The sequence below is a fragment of the Nyctereutes procyonoides genome, unplaced genomic scaffold (assembly GCF_905146905.1).
Source record: "Nyctereutes procyonoides isolate TBG_1078 unplaced genomic scaffold, NYPRO_anot_genome, whole genome shotgun sequence".
Classification (NCBI taxonomy): domain Eukaryota; kingdom Metazoa; phylum Chordata; class Mammalia; order Carnivora; family Canidae; genus Nyctereutes; species Nyctereutes procyonoides.
In genome coordinates this window covers 17,894,445-17,909,907 of record NW_026575134.1, presented here as the reverse complement: position 1 = coordinate 17,909,907, position 15,463 = coordinate 17,894,445, and the positions used below count along the sequence as shown (strand labels likewise).

The following is a 15,463-nucleotide window of genomic DNA, read 5'->3' as shown; positions in this document are numbered from 1 at the left end:
CCTCTCTCTGTGTCTGTGATGGATAGATGGATGGATGAATGAATGAATGAATGAATGGGCAGCCCAGGTGGCTCAGTGGTTTAGTGCCGCCTTCAACCCAGGGCTTGATCCTGGAGACCCGGGATCGAGTCCCACGTCGGGCTCCCTGCATGGAGCCTGCTTCTCCCTCTGCCTGTGTCTCTGCCTCTCTCTCTGTGTCCCTCATGAATAAATAAATAAAATCTTTAGAAATAAAATAAAGTGGCATCAGGTCAAAAAATCTACATGTTTCTCCCAACATCCCAGTAAAGCACTGAAGAAAGATAAGGAATGTCAGGATTCAGAGATTCTAGCAATGATAAGACTGCTGGGTATTGCTTTAGAAGGCAGTGCCAGTCGTATTTAAACCTCCTTCCCACTAAAAATCAATTGCTCTCTTTCCCCAACTATTCTCTTTTAACCAATTCTGAAATCTCAAATCCCAAAGCACAGCAGAAAAAAAGTGGAGAAAAGAGGGCAGTGACAAGTTGCTTCCTGGGGCATGTGGCAGTATTACACTAAGCACCATGGACAGAGGCAGGGCTATAAGGGGCCTACGGGTGGTAGGTAGGGACCATCTCAAATGTTTTTTTACAACACTAATGTTTCTCCCCAAAACAAGCAAATAAAGTTAGGAAGTTGTATCAAGAGGTCTCCCCACAGTCCAGCAGAGCTATAGGACACAGTGGCTAATGGAAGCCTGGCTGCAAGCTGTGCATGTGTTCATTGTTGTATGAAATCCAAAGTGAGTGTTATGTCACACGGTCACTCAGATGGGCAGCAACAGACTTCATGAGCCTGCATCTGGATAAATCTTCCCTTTTTCAAATGAAAGGAATTTCTAAAGTTTGGCAGGGGGATATAACACAACAGTTAAGCATATAAGAAAGGGATCATTATAATTAGCCTTAAAGATTAGGAGGAACAGCGTGACACTGAAACAGATTTGCTGCAGAAAACAGAAGAAACTGAGAAAATGTACTTGGAATCCTCAGATGCTAGAAGATGTAACATTTAAAAAATAACAGAAATGGGCAGCAGGCTGAAATATAAAAACCAAACAGAGTGATGTTTGACCAAATGAAAAGGCCATGAAAACCAAATCTGGGGACTCAGAATTACTTCTAAAAACTAAAATGGTCATCAGAGTTAGTAAAGGGTGAAACGGGTACTGCAAAAATTAGTGCTGTAGAGACCAACATGAAGAGCTCTCCAGTTACAGAGCAGATCTCAAGCTGCCGTCCCTCTCAACACCAGTCGCAAGCACAGCACTTGCTACCAGTCATTCTGCTCTTGACATGGAGTCTCAGTGATGAGGGCAACTCTAACTTAGAGTTACCAGAGGAGAGGGAAGGAAATGCAGTGTGAACAAAAGCTTTGATTATAACCTCTTGGAAGAAAGGGAGGGGCATGACTTACTCTTGATACATATTAATGGACAAAGAAATTAAAGAGAAACTGAAAAAATGAAGCAGTAGAGATCAAATCTACTACTAGAATAGCCTTGCAGCTGTATTTCTCACACATGCATGTGAATCACCTGGGGGCCTTGTTAAATTACAGATCTGATTCAGTGGGTCTGAGGTCTGAGAGTTTGCATTTCTTTTTTTTTTTTAAGATTTTATGTATTTATTCATGAGAGACAGAGAGAGAGGCAGAAACACAGGCAGAGGGAGAAGCAGGCTCCATGTAGGGAGCCCAACGTGGGACTCATTCCCGGGTCTCCAGGATCAGGCCCTGGGCTGAAGGTGGCGCTAAACCCCTGAGCCACCGGGGCTGCCCAAGAGTTCGCATTTCTATCTGGTTCCCAGTTACCAAATCTTGAGTAGAAATACTTAAGAGAAAACCTGAAGCAAATGTTCTCACTATATTCCAGGGAAAATCAAAACAAATTCACACCTCAGTATATTCTAGTAGTTTATGAAGAATTTAAAAGGATAAAGAAATTATTATACAATTAACAATTATTCACAAAGAAACAAAAGGTTAGTTGCAAAAAAAAATTTGAGCGGATCCAAGCTTGTCCTCAACATTGCTCAATGTCTGAGAACGATAGGAAAAAACTCCCAGAGTCGGAAAGAAATTATGATATTAGAATTTATTGATGAAACTAGAATCCATATCCAAATGCTTAGAAAGGATACCACATGTTTAAGTTTTCTGTTGCTGCTACGATAAATGACTACAAACTTAGTGGTTTGAAACAATATAGACTTACTGAGAGCACCGTAGCTCAGAAATCCAACACTGGTCGTCTCACTGGACTAAAATCAGCATGTCAGCGTGGTGTCGTTCTTTTCTGGAGTCTCTAGGGGGAAACCCATTTGCTTGTCTTTTCCAGTTCCAATTTCTAAAGGAGTCCTGTATTCCACAGCCTGTGGCCTTTTTCTCCGTCTTCAAAGCCAACGGCAAGTTGACTCCTCCTCAACCCCCCTTGTCTCTTTCCATCTACAGCCCGGAAAGCTCTCCCTTTTTAAGGATTTAACATGATTGAATTGGGCCCACCCAGATAATCCAAGATTTTCTCCCAGTCTCAAGGTCCTTAACCTTAATCACATATGCATAATCTTTTTTGCCACATTATTAGATACACAGATTTTGAGGATTAGGGTATAGACCTGTTTAAGAGACCACTGTTCTAACTATGACATCAAATATGCTGAAAAATTCAAGGACATATGCTAACAAAGGACCAAAATTCAAAATCCAAAAATGGAGAAATAGTAGAATAAAATGAATTGTGGTGAGCATTAAAACCAGTTTATTGGTTAAGTATAAGTAACCATAACTAACATTTAGTTAGTTCTAGGAAAATGCAAAGCTAAAGACAATTCATAAAGGAATATTATAATCATTACAAACTGAGGCTATAGTTTATACTAGAGTGAGGTTGAGTGAGGTCAGCGGGCTACCTTATCCCTCTAACCAAGACCAGGAGAAACTTGATGGAAAACTAATAGGATGAGAACAACAGTTTACTTCATTTAAGGCAAAAAAAAAAAAAAAAAACACAAATTATTTAAAGCAAATCAGAGCAAGCCATATTCCACATAGCAAAAGGCAGCTTAAAAGAACTTAAAAGGAAGCTTAAAAGAGCAAAAAGCCTAAAATAACTAAGAAATTAATGTCTTGTAGCAATAAATTGTTGCACACCTTTTTGAAAAACAGACATCTAATCTGTAGAAAAAGAATTTAAAATGCATCAAAAGCATTAAACGGAACTGTGCACCATTTTATATCAATAACATGTAAAGTGCATTATTAAGTTCTCACTAAAATCATACCTATTATTATCTTTACTTTGTTGCAGATAAGGAATCTGAGCCATAGAGAGATTAGGGGAGTGCTCACACTCACTCAGGTGTGAGCCATTATGCAGACCCAGGGTCTCGCTCAGAGCCCAGAGTCAATTCTGGTAGTAGATGCTCTCCTGTGCACACGTGAGACCACGTTACTAGTGAGAGATAGAGCTGGGACTGGAACTCAGGTCAGTTTTATCACATATTTGTGTCTGTGTAACTTCTCCGCCATCCTGTCTCAGGAGTTGTTTTTCTGTTTACACCTTTACCCCTGAACACAGGTTGTTGTTGTTCTGTCCTCCAGTCTCCCTGCATAACCAGAACCCCTACTAATCCCCCACTGTGAGTAAATTCTCCCATCCAGGCCCTTCTCCCTCCACCCCCTCCCGGCCCACAGGGTAGACCCTGGGGAATTTCACACACACACACACACACACACACACACACACACACACACACACACACTCACACACAAACATACACACATGATCTGCTCCAGCTTCTGGATGAGGACTTGGATTCTCCTCTCTCAATTAAGGTTAAGTCCTCCTATATTCTAGATCCCATCCTCTGTCCTCATGAAATAATTTCACCAATTATCCTCTTTTCCGCTGAGTCTTCAGACTATCTCTGTTCAGATACCTTCTCATCTGAATGTAGGCATGCTTTCCCCAAATCTTTCTTTGGTGGGCGTGGGACCACTATAACCTTATTCCTTCAACCTTATAGCCAGTTCTCGGTTCCACTTCCTCCCTTGCCATTCATTCACACCCACTGAAATCTGATTTCTACCCCTCTCATAGTAATTACACTGCTTCCACAGAGGCTACTGGTGACCCTCCTTTTTGGTGATCCACTTAAAACCCTGTTTTAGGAAATAATTTCCATTTATTACTTCTTGAAACTTTCTCTTTACTTGGCTCTCTTGTCACTTCTCAAGCACTTCATTCATTCTTCTTCATCCCCTAAGGAGGTTTCATTCATGCCACATGGTATTTTACATTTAACCTGACACATTACATCTCTTATCCTGAATCTTCTACTAATCACCAGACAATAGAGCCCACCACTCACAACTTCTCTGCCTGAACCCAAGCTCTCAAAAGCACTTTGAATTCATTTCACCCAAACTCATTTCACTATACTCCATTCACAGAAGCCTCTTTTCCTGCATTTCCTACTTTAACTAAAGACACCATCACCTATGCAGGTTCCCAAGCTACAAGTCATAATATATTTCATCTTCTTCTTTATATCATCTTCCACTGCCCACAAATCACCATGCCTCATCCATTTTCCCAAGTGTCTTACAACTCTCTTTCTTTCTACCCTCCTCATGCACCCTTCACTATCATGATCCTTTCACTCAGATGTGTCTATTGAAGTATCTAATGTATGTCAGCCATTGTGTAAAGTAGTAGGAATACATTGTGAACAAAATTGATATTATCCTTCACAAATGGAATTTATACCTTAGTTGGGGAGATGGGCATTAAACTAATAATTTCACAAATATAAGTACAGGAATGCAATTTCATAAATTTAGGAAAACTATAGGATACAATGAAAAAATATAATAGAGAGCTTTGATTTAAAATAAAAGGTAAAAAATAAAATTAAAATAAAATAAAATAAAATAAATAAATAAAAGGTCAAGGGTAGCTGGGTGGCTCAGTTAGTTAAGCATCTGACTTGGGCTCAGGTCATGATCTTGGGGTCCTGGGATCAAGCCCCACATTAGGGTCTGTGCTCAGCAGGGAGTCTGCTTGAGGAGTGAGGAGTCTCTCTCTCCTTCTGCCCCTCCCCCTACTCAGTCTCTCAGTCTGTCTCTCTCTCTTTCTCTCTTTCTCTCTCTCTCTCTTTCTCTCACTCTCAAATAAATAAATAAATCCTTAAAAATAATAAAAATCAAAAGGTCAGGGTGTTGTTTAAGCTGACACCTAAAGAAGGAGTTAGAGATAGCTGTGTGGAGGGTGGGAAAGGGTGGACAAACGAAGGAGCCTGTGCAAAGTCCCTGTGGTTAGAAAACTCTGGCTTATTCAAGGAAAGTCAATGAGTGAAGGGAAGTGACCCATGAAACCTCTGGGGAATAGTAAATGAGGATGAACTGATAGGTTTTATTTTTTATCCTAAATTCAGTAGGAATTCATTGAAGGATTTTAAGCATAATCAGACCCTGTGACATGAGCAAATTTGCTGTTGTTTTGATTCAGGCAGCAGATGATGGTGAGTGTGGATTATAGTGGTGGCTGTGGAGATGGAAAGAAGTGTACCTGAAATAGATTTGGGAGGTCAAATGGGACTTGGTGATAAGGAAGTAAGGGAGAGGGAGATGTTAAGAATGACTTTCAGCCTCCTGTCTCTAAAACTTGGAAGGACAAGTGAAATTTACCAAAATGAGGAACACAGAAGAGAAGACTTGGGGGGGAAAGATCAAGGGTTCCATTTTCTCTGTGTTGAATTTATGGTGCTTGTGAGACACCGATAGCTCAATTAATACTTTGTTGATGTAAAGTGTTACAGACAATCTTTCTTAAGTTACATAAAGATGTTTCTAGACAGGTTTCTCAAAAACAAAAACTTGATGCTATATATTCATCGTTTTAAAAAATATATTGCTCTCGGAATTGGAATTTTCTATTTGCAAGTATTGATACCCTTCCACATTTTCTTTGCCAACTGTTTACAGCACACTGTAAACATACAGAGCAGTTTATCTCTTTACCGCTCTTGGTTCTGTTCAGGACATAAAGAAAAAAGTCCTTTGTAGTTGTTAATATGTTCTGCAAGCCTCACCTCACTCTGAGTTTTAGCCTCCCTGACACACTTCTTCCTCTTTCACTGTGTGCCTTTATTCCTGTTCGAGGCTATTCACCTGGCCTGCTTTATTTTGAACGCATCCTTTATGTAGCTGAGTTTATCAGAAGACAACATGTGCAGGCTTATCCTTTCTAGATACTCATTGGGATTACTTTAAATGGCCAGACTGCTCTCTCCATAAGGAACAAAGCCAGGGGGAAAATGCTATTTGAAAACAGCTTTGTGGTGTTTATAAGAAAAACACTTTTATTTAAAAGATGCAGAAAGGATCATTTTTAAAGCATTGCAGGGAAAGCCTCAGCTTACCACATAAAAACAGATTCTGGCCAAAGATGGCAACCAGTTTGAATTTTTCTTTGCAAATTGAATATTGTGCTTGGCTGAAGGTTGGTGATAGGAGGTTTGTGTACCATCACCAGCAGTGTGACTTCCATACTTCATGGAAAGGTTGGGGGGTTTTCTTGGCCCAGGTCACTCTCATTAAGAAAAAATGCCCCTTTCTGACTTCGAATAGCTTAAATAAATTATCTAAAGGAACTGCAGGGTTTAACTCATTTAATGAATTTTAATAAGACATACATGAATCAGTCAAAACCCAGGGAAAAAAAGTGAATAACATTGAACTACTTTTAATGGAAATTAGCTCATTACCCTGCTAGCTTACATTTACCAAAGGCTGAATGTTTGATGGAAAAGTTGCCAGGCTGTGGGATAATGGGAGGATCCTTAAATTAAAGATTAACTTTATTAGTGATATTTTTCTCCCTCAAATTAGTCCTAACTGGAGATTCTAAAAACCCTAGGGCCTTTCCCCCACTTTGGGAAACTAAAAAAAAAAAAAATTATTTCCTCTATTGGAAGACTTTCTAGCAGTCCCTGAAATATTTTCAGAAATGTAGTAAGAACATGAGTTTCCTTTATCGCCTCGAATCCTTTATGAGAAAGGATAACATTAGAGGTAGAAGGGTTTGTGTGGGTGTCTAGGTGAGTTTCCCGTCCTCCAGCAGGATAGCACAAAAACCGTGAAAAAGAAATTCTCTTTCTTACCCTTAGATTCTCTCTCACACTCATGCAATATGCACATGCTCCTTCCTGCTTTACTTCTTTATCTGCTTTCATAGCTTTAGTTTTCTTTTTTTTTTAATTATGGTGAAATATACATGGTGAAAGGGAATAAAGAGGAAAGGAGAGAAAATGAGTGGGAAATATCAGTGAGGGACACAGCACATGAGAGACTCCTAACTCTGGGAAATGAACAGGGGTAATGGAAGGGGAGGTGGGTGGGGAGACGGGGGACTGGGTAACGGGCACTGAGGGGGGCACTTGGTGGGATGAGCACTGGGTGTTATATGTAGGCAAATCGAACTCCAATAAAAAAATACAAAAAAATAAAATAAAAGATGAAAAAAAGAAATACACATGACATAAAATTTGTCACATTAATTGTATTTAAGCGTACATGTTCAGTAGTGCTAAGTACATTCACAGCATTGTATCTTCCTTCTTTTTTAAGCAAAACACAACACAGCTCTTAATAAACCAGGGCATGGACTTCTGCAATGAAGCAGGTCTCTATTTCAGAGGGCCCCCCACTTCTTTTATATTGCTTAAAGGAAAAGAGAAATATGAAACATTCCCCTTGCATCTCTGCCGTTTTTAGTAACTGCAGAAACTTCTCTAAAATACATGAAACTGTAATGATAATCTTCAAAACCACTGTCGTACGTTGTACAAAGTACTTCAATTGAGGGAGAATCCATTTAACATTCTGCAAATAGAAGTTCAGTATATCAAATGGAGTATAGAGGCATATTGAAAGATTTAGTTCTCTTTGGGGAAATTTCTAGAAATCTGGAGAAATTGCCTTGGCGTTATTCCAAATTGAAGATATCATGCCGGGACTCTCTCTAATCTAAGTTGCTCCTTGTTGTGTTTTGATCCCTTATTCCAATTGGGGTAATTTTAAAAAGTTCATCATGTTGTTGCCATGTGAAAATAAATAATAAAAAATCTTACCAAACATCTCACACACACAACTCTAAAGGGCCTCCCTTTAGAGGTATAATTTTTTCATTCTGATTATCATGTGTCAAAGGCAGGTTTTGAGAAGAGCAGGTTGTGGAACATTCCTCTTGGGACAAGGCAATGGTGCCAACCAGTCCTCAAGTAATTTGAAAATGGTCTTTTGTGATGCTCACATTGTCCATAGAGTTCTGCATCACGTGAGGGGAGGGCCTCAGATAAGGCTGCTGATGGACAGACAACCAACAGAAGCCAGTAGTGTGCATAGCAAACGGAGCGTTCTGAGGTTTCTCTAAAGCAAGATTCCTCACAATAAAACACTGGAGGGAGTGCAAGAAAAGGAAATATTAAGTATTTTCTGTTTGTTTTTTTTTATTTGATTAGATGAGATATTACTTGCAGTAGACTATTGTGTTTTCATTTTTAAATGGACTTATATAAAATGTTCCCTTTATAGGGTGTTCAGATTTAGCAAAGAAAAATACAGAATTCCCCGGGGCACCAGGGTGGTTCAGTTGGTTAAGCATTGGACTCTTGTCTTTGGCTCAAGTCACCATCTCAGGGTTGTGAGATCAAGCTCTGCAGTGGGCATGGAGCCTGCTTAAGATTCTCTCTCCCCCTCTCTTTCTGCTCGTCCAGCCTCCCCCCACCACCACCCCCAGCCCATGCTTGTGCCTGCATGTTCTCCCAAAAACAAAACAAAACAAAAAACAGAATTCCCATTCAAACTGAACTTCAAATAATCAACAAATTTGTAATCTTTTTTAGTATGAGAGTGTCCTATGTAACATATCTCATGCAATGTATAGGACATATTATGCTAAAAAATCATTCTCTATCTAAAATTGAAATTTAACTTAGCATATTGCATTTTATACAACAACCATAGTCCTGTAGTTTACTAAAAGTTGCATTTATTGACATATAGAATTCAATTGAAATTTCAGTATGAAATCAGTGTTTGTCTTCTATTTTTGAGCAGTGGAATTTCTTTTTTTTTAATATTTGATTTATTTATTCATGGGAGACAGAGAGAAAGAGAGGCAGAGAAATAGGCAGAGGGAGAAGCAGGCTACATGCAGGGAGCCCGATGTGGGCTCCGAAGGCAGATGCCCAACCTATGAGCCACCCAGGTGTCCCGAGTAGTGGAATTTCTTATCTAAGCTCTTTGCACTGGGCTTCTGTTTCTCTGCCCCTCTCACTGTGCTTTTAGGTGCAGAATTAAAAATTTATTTGAGTTTAATTTCTTATTCTAATGAAGATGGATTTTAAAAATCTAATTCCATTTTGAGCTTCATATTAAATGCATCTAAGTTTTCTTATTAGCTGCACCTAAATTTTCCCATTTATTCTCTTATTTTCCCCCCCTTTATGTCTCTACTTATGTTTCAGCTTATAACTCTGTGCATTAAGGTCTTTCACTTTTGTTGTCTTAAGAGTAAGGATTAAATAAATTTTTGCATTTGTAGGCATGTGCTCACACACACACCAATAAAGGATTAATATGGAAAACATGGACCATCATAAAGAAATTTTAATCCCACAAGGGAATATAATATACTGCTTTCTATAGAAGTAGAAGAAACAAGGCCAGAAATAAACTAAAACGTAAAGATGTTGTTACTGTTATTTTAAAGAAATGCTGTTTAGGTACACACATTCCTTTCTTCTGTGAGCTATGTTCATAGCTCTGAAAAGATTAAGAAAAAGTTCTCCAGATCCTTGTTCTATTTCCCGTGGAGATGGGTGGAGGGAAACCCAAGAGTCGTACTCTGAGCAAACCACACCTATCTTGCTTCTGTGATCTATCTCCAACTAGAATGATTCTAGAAAAAAGAAAATTACAGAATAAGGATTTAAAAGTTTTTCCTTTGGTTTTGGTGGTTTTATTTAAATATTAATTGGAGAGACGCCTGGGTGGCTCAGCCATTGAACATCTGCCTTTGGCTCAGGGCATGATCCCAGAGTCTGGGATCGAGTCCAGCATCAGGCTCCCCACAGAGAGCCTGCTTCTCTCTCTGTCTATGTCTCTTCCTTTCTCTCTCCGTGTGTGTCTCTCATAAATAAAATATTTTTAAATAAATAAATAAATATTAATTGGAATAAACTTGGTTTCTAAGAGGGGCCATCCTACCCCCAAAAAAACTGTACACTTATATAATAGTTTGGTCCACACTATTGTAGTGTTTCTGTAGCTTTTCCAGTGGAGTTGAACAGAAAGTTGGAGTTTAATCATATGGAAAACTTGACCTTCTGGCTTAATCAAACCAAATCAAGCATATCTGAGATAGATGTTTTCTATTTATTTTAATTTAAATGTTTATAGCATAATTGATAATTTGTCAAAGAAACACAAAGGGCCACATAAGTTATCTATATTTGGGGAAATCTATTCTGATACCATTTTTACTACCTGAAATTACTTACTCCATACAACCAACCTTTTTTTAACAATGTCTCAGAAAGACTAACTATTGCTTCAGACTGAAGCCTCTGCTGCACAAGTCATAATTAGAAATATTCCAGAAACTGCCATAATAGGAGCAGTAAAGAAGTCCTGGGTCATGCCAATGGTCTGAGGTCAGACTAAATGAAACAGCCTTAAAAGAATGGGAAGCCAAAGTAGCTCTGATGAAAGGTGGTCACGTTAAACATCCCTCTCTCCTTGTCTGATCTTGACCACTATCCCTCTTATGCCATTTTAGTTCTGGCACCCTAACTGCTCAGAGGTCAGATGATTACACATTTTCCATAGGAGGAATAATCATCTTTTAGCATAATGTCCCTTGCAGAGTTGAGAGCTCCATAAGAGAGCAACCATTTTCAATACATTTGTATCAGTGTCTAAGAAACTCCCAGCACCTTACAAATGTAAAACAGCAAATACTCAAAATCTGTTCTGGTGCCCCACAAAGAAGGTGATGACATAAAGAAAGCAGAGGAAATAACTGAATGTTTTGACGTGTGAGACTGGACAAGTGACAACTTTTGCAGAAGACCTGTTGCTGGCAATTCCATAAATCAACAAATAAATCTTATCCTTCATGGAAAGGAATGGTTAATTGGCCAATAGGTTACAATTTTTTTTCACTGTAGAATTAATGATCAATTTGTTTTTGTTGGCATTTTACAGAGTGAGTCAAGGAGATAAATGTATTTATTTATCTGTAATTTTCATTCTCAGCTGCTTCCAAAAAAAAGATATGATTAGATCCTTATAATTAAGTTATAATCGAACCACACGTGGAACAGAATTTTTGTCCTTTAGTTGGAAGGAGAGATAAGAACTCACAGAGTATGTAAGATGAGCTAATTCTTCTCATCTCCTTAAGTAAGATGGTCATTACAGTTGAGCATTAAATTTGACTCTGGGTTCCAAGGAAAGCTGAGAAACCTGATAGATTACATCCTTCCCTCGTTTCATAAGATGAAGCATCAGGTCCCCACAATGTGCACTGAGGTACTACAGTTAGTATTGATCCCATGCCTGAGCAGGATTGCTTCACCATCTAGATAATTGTGTGTCCAGCTTCCTCTAGATATTTCCTATAAAGGGGCTACAGTTTTCAACCATAACCATTTTATTTATAGGAGTCCCAGTTTTTAAGATGATAAACACACAGTATGTGGCTTATTTTCAATATTTCATTTTTATTGGGCATTTTTCAGATAGCAACTAACATTGACATGAGCAAAACTGTTTATGTTTTGGCTTACTAGGGTCAGTTATGTCAGCTGCCCTCCTCCTCACCGTTATTTTTAAGCTTGTTTTTACTGTTTTTTAAAAAACTTGATACCATATGATAATAATAATAGAAGAAAAAAAGAACAAGGAATTAATCTGTCTTTTGCTTTTCATTATCTAAATGGTCATTTGGATCACAGCAGAGACAGTCCAATCTGCATACCATTTGTAATAATAGAAATTGCTCACTAAATTGAAAAAAAGCATGGCTTTGTTGATACACGAGTCATTCAATTAACAAACAGTTTGAGCTGTTTCTTGATATACAATATTGTAGCGCTAACATAATAAATAGATACCTGCTCAGAGAAGGGCTCCATGGGAGAACATTCCCCAAAGAGTTATTCTTTTATACACTGGAATCTGATTCATAACAGATATATACATTATTTTTAAATTTAGGACTAATGAGCTCGTCTGTAAGTGGCCCGAGGTGATCTCTGAAAATGGTTCACTCTTCACTTGACCCAGAAAACCCTACAAAATTATGCAAATCAAGAGGTTCAAATCTTCATGTTCATTTTAAACACACTAAGCTGCCCAGGCCATCAAGGGTAGGCATATCCGTAAAGCCAGCAAGTATCTGAAGGATGTCACTCTGCAGAAGCAATGTGTGCCATCCCATCACTGCCCTGATGGAGGTGGTAGGTGTGCTCAGGCCAAACTGTGAGCCTGCACACAGGGTCAGTGACCCAAAAGAGTGCTGAATTTTTACTGCACATGCTTAATAGTACAGAGAGTAATACTGAGCATAAATGCTTAGATGTAGATTATCTGGGCACTGAGCACCCCCAAGTGAGCAAAGTCCCCAAGATGCAGCGTGGATCCTTCAGGGCTCGTGGTCAGATTAACCCATGCGTGAGCCCTCCCTGCTGCACTGAGATGATCCTTACGAAAAAGAGCAGACTGTTCCTAAAACCAGAAGAGGAGGTTGCATAGAAGAAAGAGATAGCCCTGAAGAAACTGAAGAAACAAAAACTTATGGCCCAGGAGTAAATTCTGCATAAAGTAAATGCAAATAAAAGTAAAAACAGAAAAAAAAGAATATTTAGGACCAATGAAGGCTTGTTGATTACTTTTTAACCGCATAAGGAAGGTATGCCAAGCAGATTATTTTTTATACTAAGCAAAAGTACTTACCTTGAAGAACTTAATTTCTGTACATATTCTCTTTGTCTCCCCCGCACCTCGCCCTCTCCCCCATTATCCAGCTACAGCTGTGACACAGTGACCCCTAGGATGGTTCAATCTCAGATCTTGTAAAACAGCTGACCACTTACCATACAGTTTACCTTCTCTGTGCCTCAGACTTCTCAGCCTCCAAATAAGGAAATGTCCTTAGAAGAACTAATATAATTCCAACGAAGTTATTTGGGCTCCTTGAAGAAAACTGTAGCGTATTTTGTCATTATGGTTTGCTATTAACGAATAATATGAATGCAGTCATCTTAATAGCATGACACCCTTAAGTGGTAAGCAGGTTATATTTTCAAAGTTCAAATATTGTTTTCTTTATTACAGGTTTCTTTTCTCCATGGAAAACTCCAAAGCCTGTAAGTTGGAATTATTATGCTTCTTTCTTGATTTCTAGTTACTATTGCAGTCCCATTAAGTAAGAGTTAATTGGGTGACCTCAAAATCTCTTTTACCTCCAAGATGCTGTGATGTCAAAAGAACAAATCCTGTGTCCCTTCGTCTTGTACTTGTCACACAAATGCAAAATAACTTGTCTCACTTTCCTGTAAAGGCAATGCTTCCTGTTTTTTAATATACTTAGAAAATGAGTATTAACACTACTCAGTATGGTGTCCTGCAGAGACATTTTGTTTTTCCCCTGTCAGAAATAACTATAGTCTATAACATGGATTTATTATAAACAATGCAAATTATAGGCCTAGAGGTCTTGACCTATAAATTACATCTGGGACATAAAAAATTCAGTTCTGTATATAGTTATGTTTACATTTTAATGTATATTCTAACTATGTGTGTGAATATTGCAGAGACATACATATTCCAACAGACCTGGCAATCATTCAACTTCTGAATCTCCTTCAGAAGCTGGTACTCTTCTCCCTCACTTAAACTCTCTGGGACTAGTTTCCTTGTGAATCAGCCTGAAATTTTGATGCCAATACAGGAGGCTGATGGATTTTAATACTTTTTGTGTGGCTAGATTAGCCAAGTCGACTTCACAATTAGACCTAATTTTTACTTGCCATTAGATTGAAAATAGTAACTGTCCAAGTTCCCAGAGCTGGCACTGGTTTTCTGGGATCCCATTTCATGCTGTGCTAGAATGCTGTACCCTACCTGGGGTGTCTATAACCCACAGCTAGAAAAGAACCACAGCAAAGTGATTCCAGTCAAAAATAAAACTCAGGGAATCACTTCCCCCACCTACTCCTTTTCTTCCCTCCCACTTTGAGGAACTCAGATGAAAGTGGCCCCAAGTCTGGCCAGTGAGTAGGGAATTCTTGAATTAATTGATGCTTCTCCTATTTCTTTTACTGAGAGAATATTTAACTGCTTGATTCTCTCATTTTATAAAGGGACGTAATATGATTTTGCACACTTTTCAAGTACAATAACTGGCTTAACTAAATAACAAGCATTGAAATGGTTTGAAGATGTAAAAATAAGGTATAATTGAGCCCTGTCATATGCCCCAGTTCCATGTTTCTCTCAAAAAGACATAAGGAAACTGGGAGCTAGAGATGAAGAGCTGATTGTCAGGGCAGGATGTCCTCAACAACCATGTCCTTGTTTAGGATTGGCCTCGTCTGGGCCACAGAGAATATCTGATGGGGAACCTGGACCTATTTGGGTTTAGTAAACCATTTAGTGAGGTACAGAGTTTGAAAAGAGGGGAGTTTAAAATGTTTAAAATGAAATTTGTTTTATCTTGGTTGGCCAAAATTTAAATAATTTCTTCCTTTCATCACCAAAGTTAATCTGTGCTCTGTGGTTATACACATCTTTATCTAATTTAACAAGGAGCCTTGCAACTTCATCATGGTGCTACAATTATGCAATTTAGTGATTTCCTCATATGTACCACATTTACACAAATTATGCCATTTGGCATAATTACAGTATTTTCTGTCATTACAGTAATTACATCCATAGTCAATAATTCCAAAAAAGGTTTTATAGAACTCGATTTACAATTAATCCTGAACCCCACACATTCCTACAAAAGCTAAGGCTTGGACTTCCAGGTTCTAGGCTGAGTGAGAATATAGGACTGTCAACTTAATGTCCTCCATGGATCCAGCAGAAGCTCTTTAGACCAAAGACTGTAATGAGAAGCAGTGTCATATACGTTTTAGGGTCCAGGCTTTGAAAGCATACTGCCTGGGTTCAGACTTTGCTGCTTCTCCTTAGTAGCTATATGACCTTCAGCTAGCCACTTAGGTTGTTAGTATCTCAAGTTCTATCTGTAAAATGGGGAAAAGAATAGTACCCCACTCACATAGTCATCATAGAGAGTCTTACCAGTCCATGTAAGTTGCTTAAAACAGCGCCTCTACATATTGAGCTCAAAAATATAAAGTAC

At 38.6% G+C, this 15,463-nt stretch overlaps 1 protein-coding gene across 1 annotated transcript in view; it reads left to right on the top strand.

Annotated features, from left to right (window-relative positions):
• MAGI2 (membrane associated guanylate kinase, WW and PDZ domain containing 2) overlaps window positions 1-15,463 on the top strand; it is a 1,298,069-nt gene that overhangs the window by 1,115,755 nt on the left and 166,851 nt on the right. The window contains 1 exon segment of the mRNA XM_055301214.1: window positions 13,426-13,457. Within this exon segment, the coding sequence (XP_055157189.1) occupies window positions 13,426-13,457 (32 nt within the window).